The 9,858-nt window shown below is 47.8% G+C and overlaps 1 protein-coding gene across 2 annotated transcripts in view; it reads right to left on the bottom strand.

Moving 5' to 3' along the window:
* Window positions 1–230: 230 nt before the first annotated feature.
* tfe3a (transcription factor binding to IGHM enhancer 3a) overlaps window positions 231–9,858 on the bottom strand; it is a 26,353-nt gene continuing 16,725 nt past the window's right edge. The window contains exons 7-11 of one of the 2 annotated variants that reach the window (XM_080521807.1): window positions 9,106–9,214; window positions 8,619–8,675; window positions 7,156–7,231; window positions 3,220–3,367; window positions 231–1,890 (exon numbers count right to left, since the gene is read on the bottom strand). In XM_080521807.1, coding sequence (XP_080377933.1) covers window positions 1,486–1,890; window positions 3,220–3,367; window positions 7,156–7,231; window positions 8,619–8,675; window positions 9,106–9,214 — 795 coding nt within the window. In that variant the 3' untranslated portion in view covers window positions 231–1,485. The remainder of the gene's footprint in view (window positions 1,891–3,219; window positions 3,368–7,155; window positions 7,232–8,618; window positions 8,676–9,105; window positions 9,215–9,858) is intronic. The other variant, XM_080521808.1, reaches the window with a different exon arrangement.

Below are 9,858 nucleotides of genomic sequence, written 5' to 3'. Positions count from 1 at the left end.
GTTCCTCCTGCGTCACACCATTACTGGAAATAATGTTTTAGTTTCATTTAAAGCCGCTAGGATTGACTTGAATCCCAATTCAGCGTAATGTCGCCTCCTGCTGGACGACAGCAGAACGCGTCATCATTTTGTTTACGACGAGATTGTAAACATTTGTCAACAAGTTTCGGTAGAAAACATCATTTCAGGATTTAGTGCAATGAAACAATGGAAACCAAGACGTGTTCTCTGTTTAGAAGTTTATTTCTATATAAAAAGTCCGAATGTGAAACATTTGGCGACTAAAAAACTAACCGAGGTAATAAACAACAAAACAACAATAAACAACAAAGCAATAATAAACAACAAAACAAGTTCATGAACATGAAAGAAAGTGAATAATTTCCCTTTATGGAAGAACTGATTCATCTCGTCACCTGACGACCAGCCCGGTTACCACGGCAACCCACGGCCTGGTGGAGGGTTACCATGGCAACCCACGGCCTGGTGGAGGGGGTTGCCGTGGCAACGGGAGTCAATCACGCTCCGCAGGTTGAATGTAATACCAAAGTCCTGCTCTGTTGCTTAGCAACAGCAAAACACGCCCAACTGCAAAACGGGACACGCCCATTTCAGAACAGGACACGCCCACCTTGGGAAAACAAATAGAACAAGACACAAGTTCCTAAACAGGACACACCCCCAACCAAACAGGACACGCCCCCAACCAAACAGGACACGCCCCCAACCAAACAAGACCATTTAAAAAATGAATCCACCCACTTTGGACACGCCCACTCTCAAACAACACGTCACTATTTTAGGGGCAAAAGTCATGGCAAGTCTTCTTGGAGTGGGCGTGTCCTCCCCATGTGGGCGTGTCCTCCCCATGTGGGCGTGTCTACATAGCACCTTTATTCCACACCTTGTACGCAACGACACGTTTGTGTTTTGGGTTTGGGTCTCCTGAAGGTGATCGCGCTCTCAGATAAACATGCTAGGCAGCAACGCTGAACCAATTAGCTGTGTAGGAATGCTAATAGCTAGCAGTTTCTGTGTTTTGTCCCCAAAGAGCTTCGTAACGCCGCCAAACAGTTTGAGCAACAAGCTCCAGCTGTCGCAAACGCCGCGCTAGCAAGAGCTGCAGCTACAAGCTAGTTGCGCGCGAGGTGTGGTCTGAGGACGGCTAGCGACAGAAAACCAACGTTCACTTCAGACTCAGCCGCTCCTCCTGGTTCACTTCATGAACAATAAAAGCTTTTAAAGACTTTAAAATGCGACAGGAAGCAGAAAAATAACTAAAAAGTGTAACGAAGCTCCTCCGATAGAAAACCTCTCCGTAGTTTCGTCACCGTGACGACGGATTGATGTACATTTTTATATTTACAGGCCTGAACGACCACCATGCAGTGGAAGACAGGCGGTGGTTGCCATGGTTACGTCTGTGGGTTGTTGTTTTAACCAAACGGGGTGGGCGGAGTCCCGCCTCCGACTCCCACTGGCCAATCAGAAGTCCTCCTCCATGCTGAAGCTGCTCCTCCTGCTGCTGGCCTTGGAGAGCAGCGGGTCGGACATTACGGCGCCTCCTCCCACCTCCTCCTCCTCCTCCTCCTCCTCCTCCTCCATCAGCAGCTCCGTCAGGCCCACGTCAGACATCAGGTCCGGGGAGAAGACGGCCGACGCTCCGCCCACCTCCTCCAGCTCCGCGAAGCTCAGAGCGTCCAGACCCAGAGAGGGAGTCACCAGGGAGGAGCAGGAGGAGGAGGGGGAGGAGCAGGAGAAGGGGGGAGGCAGAGAGAGGAGGGTCCGAGGGTCCAGGGTGGAGGAGGAGGAGGAGGAGGAGGAGGTGGTGGGAGGGGTGGATGAAGAGGAGGAGGAGAGGCCGTGGAGGCGAGCCTGGACCTCCAACTCCTGCAAGCAGAGACGAGAAACATGAGTGGGGAGGAGGTGCTGCTCCACCTCCTCGTTCTAACTCCACCTCCTCATTCTAACTCCACCTCCCCATTCCAACTCCACTCCCCGTTCTAACTCCACCTCCTCGTTCTAACTCCACCTCCTCGTTCTTCAAACTCCACCTCCCCGTTCTAACTCCACCTCCCCGTTCTAACTCCACCTCCTCGTTCTAACTCCACCTCTTCATTCCAACTCCACCTCCTCGTTCTAAATCCACCTCCTCGTTCTCCTAGCTCCACCTCTTCATTCCAACTCCACCTCCTCGTTCTCCTAACTCCACCTCCTCGTTCTCCTAACTCCACCTCTTCATTCCAACTCCACCTCCTCGTTCTAACTCCACCTCCTCATTCTTCTAACTCCACCTCCTCGTTCTCCTAACTCCACCTCTTCATTCCAACTCCACCTCCTCGTTCTAAATCCACCTCCTCGTTCTCCTAGCTCCACCTCTTCATTCCAACTCCACCTCCTCGTTCTCCTAACTCCACCTCCTCGTTCTCCTAACTCCACCTCTTCATTCCAACTCCACCTCCTCGTTCTAACTCCACCTCCTCATTCTTCTAACTCCACCTCCTCGTTCTCCTAACTCCACCTCTTCATTCCAACTCCACCTCCTCGTTCTAACTCCACCTCCTCATTCTTCTAACTCCACCTCCTCGTTCTCCTAACTCCACCTCTTCATTCCAACTCCACCTCCTCATTCTAACTCCACCTCCTCATTCTTCTAACTCCACCTCCTCGTTCTCCTAACTCCACCTCTTCATTCCAACTCCACCTCCTCGTTCTAACTCCACCTCCTCATTCTTCTAACTCCACCTCCTCGTTCTCCTAACTCCACCTCTTCATTCCAACTCCACCTCCTCATTCTAACTCCACCTCCTCATTCTTCTAACTCCACCTCCTCGTTCTCCTAACTCCACCTCTTCATTCCAACTCCCACCTCCTCGTTCTAACTCCACCTCCTCATTCTTCTAACTCCACCTCCTCGTTCTCCTAACTCCACCTCTTCATTCCAACTCCACCTCCTCATTCTAACTCCACCTCCTCATTCTTCTAACTCCACCTCCTCGTTCTCCTAACTCCACCTCTTCATTCCAACTCCACCTCTTCATTCCAACTCCACCTCCTCGTTCTAACTCCACCTCCTCGTTCTAACTCACTCCTCGTTCTCCTAACTCCACCTCTTCATTCCAACTCCACCTCCTCGTTCTCCTAAATCCACCTCCCCATTCTAACTCCACCTCCTCGTTCTAGCTCCACCTCCCTGCTCTCCTTACTCCACCCCCTCACCTGTATGCGGAGCAGCAGTGAGCGGTTATTGCTCTCCAGCCTCCTCTGCCGCTCCTCCACCTCCCGGGCTCGGAGCTGCTCCTTCTGCAGCTTGCGGATGTACTCCACCGACGCCTTCAGGATGGTGCCCTTGTTCCACCTCGTCTCCCTGAGGACCAATCAGAGGCCCCCGTTAGCACCAGTGATGTAACCGCCAGGAAGTAGCATTAGCATTAGCATTAGCAGTTAGAGTACACCTCGTGGTGAACATCAATAGTAATTGTAGTAGCTAGTAGTGATGAGCAGTAACATTCATTAGTATTAGAAGTACCTGTAGTGTGAGTATGAGCAGTACTGCAGTAGTGAGTATGAGCAGTACTGTCAGTAGTGAGTATGAGCAGTACTGTCAGTAGTATGAGCAGTACTGTCAGTAGTGAGTATGAGCAGTACTGTCAGTAGTATGAGCAGTACTGTCAGTAGTGAGTATGAGCAGTACTGTCAGTAGTATGAGCAGTACTGTCAGTAGTGAGTATGAGCAGTACTGTCAGTAGTATGAGCAGTACTGTCAGTAGTGAGTATGAGCAGTACTGTCAGTAGTATGAGCAGTACTGTCAGTAGTGAGTATGAGCAGTACTGTCAGTAGTATGAGCAGTACTGTCAGTAGTATGAGCAGTACTGTCAGTAGTGAGTATGAGCAGTACTGTCAGTAGTATGAGCAGTACTGTCAGTAGTGAGTATGAGCAGTACTGTCAGTAGTGAGTATGAGTAGTACTGTCAGTAGTGAGTATGAGCAGTACTGTCAGTAGTGAGTATGAGTAGTACTGTCAGTAGTGAGTATGAGCAGTACTGTCAGTAGTATGAGCAGTACTGTCAGTAGTGAGTATGAGCAGTACTGTCAGTAGTGAGTATGAGCAGTACTGTCAGTAGTATGAGCAGTACTGTCAGTAGTGAGTATGAGCAGTACTGTCAGTAGTATGAGCAGTACTGTCAGTAGTATGAGCAGTACTGTCAGTAGTGAGTATGAGCAGTACTGTCAGTAGTATGAGCAGTACTGTCAGTAGTGAGTATGAGCAGTACTGTCAGTAGTATGAGCAGTACTGTCAGTAGTGAGTATGAGCAGTACTGTCAGTAGTGAGTATGAGTAGTACTGTCAGTAGTGAGTATGAGCAGTACTGTCAGTAGTGAGTATGAGCAGTACTGTCAGTAGTATGAGCAGTACTGTCAGTAGTGAGTATGAGCAGTACTGTCAGTAGTGAGTATGAGCAGTACTGTCAGTAGTATGAGCAGTACTGTCAGTAGTGAGTATGAGCAGTACTGTCAGTAGTGAGTATGAGCAGTACTGTCAGTAGTATGAGCAGTACTGTCAGTAGTGAGTATGAGCAGTACTGTCAGTAGTATGAGCAGTACTGTCAGTAGTGAGTATGAGTAGTACTGTCAGTAGTGAGTATGAGCAGTACTGTCAGTAGTATGAGCAGTACTGTCAGTAGTGAGTATGAGCAGTACTGTCAGTAGTATGAGCAGTACTGTCAGTAGTGAGTATGAGCAGTACTGTCAGTAGTGAGTATGAGCAGTACTGTCAGTAGTGAGTATGAGTAGTACTGTCAGTAGTGAGTATGAGCAGTACTGTCAGTAGTGAGCATGAGTAGTAACGTCAGTAGTGAGTATGAGCAGTACTGTCAGTAGTGAGTATGAGCAGTACTGTCAGTAGTGAGTATGAGCAGTACTGTCAGTAGTGAGTATGAGCAGTACTGTCAGTAGTATGAGCAGTACTGTCAGTAGTGAGTATGAGCAGTACTGTCAGTAGTATGAGCAGTACTGTCAGTAGTGAGTATGAGTAGTACTGTCAGTAGTGAGTATGAGCAGTACTGTCAGTAGTATGAGCAGTACTGTCAGTAGTGAGTATGAGCAGTACTGTCAGTAGTATGAGCAGTACTGTCAGTAGTGAGTATGAGCAGTACTGTCAGTAGTGAGTATGAGCAGTACTGTCAGTAGTGAGTATGAGTAGTACTGTCAGTAGTGAGTATGAGCAGTACTGTCAGTAGTGAGCATGAGTAGTAACGTCAGTAGTGAGTATGAGCAGTACTGTCAGTAGTGAGTATGAGCAGTACTGTCAGTAGTATGAGCAGTACTGTCAGTAGTATGAGCAGTACTGTCAGTAGTGAGTATGAGCAGTACTGTCAGTAGTGAGTATGAGCAGTACTGTCAGTAGTATGAGCAGTACTGTCAGTAGTATGAGCAGTACTGTCAGTAGTGAGTATGAGCAGTACTGTCAGTAGTATGAGCAGTACTGTCAGTAGTGAGTATGAGCAGTACTGTCAGTAGTGAGTATGAGCAGTACTGTCAGTAGTATGAGCAGTACTGTCAGTAGTGAGTATGAGCAGTACTGTCAGTAGTATGAGCAGTACTGTCAGTAGTGAGTATGAGCAGTACTGTCAGTAGTATGAGCAGTACTGTCAGTAGTGAGTATGAGTAGTACTGTCAGTAGTGAGTATGAGCAGTACTGTCAGTAGTATGAGCAGTACTGTCAGTAGTGAGTATGAGCAGTACTGTCAGTAGTATGAGCAGTACTGTCAGTAGTGAGTATGAGCAGTACTGTCAGTAGTGAGTATGAGCAGTACTGTCAGTAGTATGAGCAGTACTGTCAGTAGTGAGTATGAGCAGTACTGTCAGTAGTATGAGCAGTACTGTCAGTAGTGAGTATGAGCAGTACTGTCAGTAGTATGAGCAGTACTGTCAGTAGTGAGTATGAGTAGTACTGTCAGTAGTGAGTATGAGCAGTACTGTCAGTAGTGAGTATGAGTAGTACTGTCAGTAGTGAGTATGAGCAGTACTGTCAGTAGTGAGCATGAGTAGTAACGTCAGTAGTGAGTATGAGCAGTACTGTCAGTAGTGAGTATGAGCAGTACTGTCAGTAGTATGAGCAGTACTGTCAGTAGTATGAGCAGTACTGTCAGTAGTGAGTATGAGCAGTACTGTCAGTAGTATGAGCAGTACTGTCAGTAGTAATGAGCAGTACTGTCAGTAGTGAGTATGAGCAGTACTGTCAGTAGTATGAGCAGTACTGTCAGTAGTGAGTATGAGCAGTACTGTCAGTAGTGAGTATGAGCAGTACTGTCAGTAGTATGAGCAGTACTGTCAGTAGTGAGTATGAGCAGTACTGTCAGTAGTGAGTATGAGCAGTACTGTCAGTAGTGAGTATGAGCAGTACTGTCAGTAGTATGAGCAGTACTGTCAGTAGTGAGTATGAGCAGTACTGTCAGTAGTATGAGCAGTACTGTCAGTAGTGAGTATGAGCAGTACTGTCAGTAGTATGAGCATTGTACTGTCAGTAGTGAGTTATGAGTAGTACTGTCAGTAGTGAGTATGAGCAGTACTGTCAGTAGTATGAGCAGTACTGTCAGTAGTGAGTATGAGCAGTACTGTCAGTAGTATGAGCAGTACTGTCAGTAGTGAGTATGAGCAGTACTGTCAGTAGTGAGTATGAGTAGTACTGTCAGTAGTGAGTATGAGCAGTACTGTCAGTAGTGAGTATGAGTAGTACTGTCAGTAGTGAGTATGAGCAGTACTGTCAGTAGTGAGCATGAGTAGTAACGTCAGTAGTGAGTATGAGCAGTACTGCAGTAGTGAGTATGAGCAGAAACATGGTCAGTAGTGAGTATGAGCAGTACTGTCAGTAGTGAGTATGAGCAGTACTGTCAGTAGTGAGTATGAGTAGTACTGTCAGTAGTGAGTATGAGCAGTACTGCAGTAGTATGAGCAGTACTGCAGTAGTGAGTATGAGTAGTAACGTCAGTAGTGAGTATGAGCAGTACTGCAGTAGTATGAGCAGTACTGCAGTAGTGAGTATGAGCAGTACTGTCAGTAGTGAGCATGAGTAGTAACGTCAGTAGTGAGTATGAGCAGTACTGCAGTAGTATGAGCAGTACTGCAGTAGTGAGTATGAGCAGTAGTACTGACGGGTCGGAGTACTTGGGGATCAGCCCTCCCAGCTCTTTGATCCGGTCGTTGATGTTGAATCGTCTCCGCCTCTCGACTGAAACACAAACAAACGTCACTTTGAGGTCGTTTTCTGAGACGAGCGCGACGTCTACAATGTCACACTGATGCTCGTTTCCATGACAACGGAGCTCGAAGACACTGAAAACACAAGTTTCTGAGAACGACTCCCGAGGTGGAACTTTTCGAAAATGCTCCGATTCCTTTGTCGTTTAAATGGAGCAAAAACGAGACATTCTGGAAACGCTCGGGCTCCGTCGCCATGACAAACGGCAGAAACACTGCTTCAGCCTGGGCTGCAAATGACATCGTGTTATGCTGCAGTTGCCATGGAAACAGAAATAATTTCAGAATGTCACTGTGTCAATATGACATCTTTCTCTAACTAAAACTCCATACGACTCCTCGCCGTGATTGTTGGTACGACTGTACACGCCGTGGTGATGGTTGTTGGTACGACTGTACACACCCTGGTGGTGACTGGTGGTACGACTGTACACACCCAGGTGGTGACTGGTGGTACGACTGTACACACCCTGGTGGTGATTGTTGGTACGACTGTACACACCCTGGTGGTGATTGTTGGTACGGACTGTACACACCCTGGTGGTGACTGGTGGTACGACTGTACACACCCTGGTGGTGACTGTTGGTACGACTGTACACACTCCTGGTGGTGATTGTTGGTACAACTGTACACACCCTGGTGGTGACTGGTGGTACGACTGTACACACTCCTGGTGGTGACTGGTGGTACGACTGTACACACTCCTGGTGGTGACTGGTGGTACGACTGTACACACTCCTGGTGGTGATTGTTGGTACGACTGTACACACCCTGGTGGTGACTGGTGGTACGACTGTACACACCCTGGTGGTGACTGGTGGTACGACTGTACACACCCTGGTGGTGACTGTTGGTACGACTGTACACACCCTGGTGGTGACTGGTGGTACGACTGTACACACCCTGGTGGTGACTGTTGGTACGACTGTACACACCCTGGTGGTGACTGGTGGTACGACTGTACACACCCTGGTGGTGACTGGTGGTACGACTGTACACACCCTGGTGGTGACTGGTGGTACGACTGTACACACCCTGGTGGTGACTGTTGGTACGACTGTACACACCCTGGTGGTGACTGGTGGTACGACTGTACACACCCTGGTGGTGACTGTTGGTACGACTGTACACACCCTGGTGGTGACTGGTGGTACGACTGTACACACCCTGGTGGTGACTGTTGGTACGACTGTACACACCCTGGTGGTGACTGTTGGTACGACTGTACACACCCTGGTGGTGACTGTTGGTACGACTGTACACACTCCTGGTGGTGACTGTTGGTACAACTGTACACACCCTGGTGGTGACTGTTGGTACGACTGTACACACCCTGGTGGTGACTGTTGGTACTCACTGAGGTTGTGGTTGTCCTTCTTCTGCCTCTCTTTGATCAGAGCTTTACTTTCCACATCTACAACATGAAGAACAGACAGAATAAAACACGTTGTAGTTTTAGTTCCTTCAACAACCTGCTGCTTCTCTCACTTCCTGTTTCACTCGTCTTCTTTCATCTTTCACTCGTTCACAGGTTTCATTTGTGTTTTTATCTTTATTCTGTCATTTCACTGCAAAACTGGTCAAGTTCACCACGGTGGAACAGGAAGTGTGTGTGTGTGTGTGGTGTGTGTGGGTGTGTGTGTGTGTGTCCAGAGGAAGTCATGATGCTGAATCATCAAACTGCTGAACAGATTTGATTTGGAGGGAAGTTAGGGGAGGGGCTTAACTGTTGGCATGGCGACATCAAGAGCCAATCAGATGCAAACCCTGCAGCACCCAGTGTCTGTGTGTGTGTGTGTGTGTGTGTGTGTGTGTGTGTGTGCTGTGTGTGTGTGTGTGTGTACCGTTCATCTCTCTCTTTACAGCCTGCAGGTTGGCCGGGCAGCTGTTGCTAGCGGTAACGGTGGGCGTGGCCAAACCGCCGCCGTACACGTCCAGCATGTCTCCCGGCAGCTGCAACGGACCAATCAGAGCGCAGCACCACAGAAGTCACCACCAGAGGGCAGTAACACAGACAACATCACTTTGGCAAACCTGAGGCTCGGTTTCCACGACGACGGAGCTCAGAACCGCCAAACACAACTTCAGGAAGTCTACTGCCGAGGTGGAACTTTTTGAAAACGGTCCGTCTCTGAACAACTGGCTCAAAACCTTTGTGAAACACCACGACGAGTTTTCACTTGAAACGCCGTCGCGTCAACGGGCTTGGTGCAGAAGATTCCAGGTTTTCACAATAAAAGCAGAGATATTCTCTTAATGGTTTGAGAGGCTCAAGTTTGTTCATTTACCTTCATGTCTGGAGTGTTTAGTGTGTTTTATAACACTGCGGCGTGGAGCTCCTACTGGAGTATATACACGTATATACACACACATATATGTATATATACAAGTATTTCAGTATGTAGGTTTTTTCACATAGATGCTTTAACTAAAACACGACTAATATTCTCAGATAACTTCTTCATCATTCTCTTCAAAACATCAGTTTTAGCTTGTGTAGTAATATGTAGTACTGTGTAGTACTGTGTAGCAATATGTAGTACTGTGTAGCAATATGTAGTACTGTGTAGCAATATGTAGTACTGTGTAGTAATATG

Source organism: Blennius ocellaris (assembly GCF_963422515.1).
Source record: "Blennius ocellaris genome assembly, contig: SCAFFOLD_66, whole genome shotgun sequence".
NCBI classification, from domain to species: domain Eukaryota; kingdom Metazoa; phylum Chordata; class Actinopteri; order Blenniiformes; family Blenniidae; genus Blennius; species Blennius ocellaris.
Note: the sequence above shows the minus strand (reverse complement) of the source record. Positions and strands in the feature narration are given on the sequence as shown.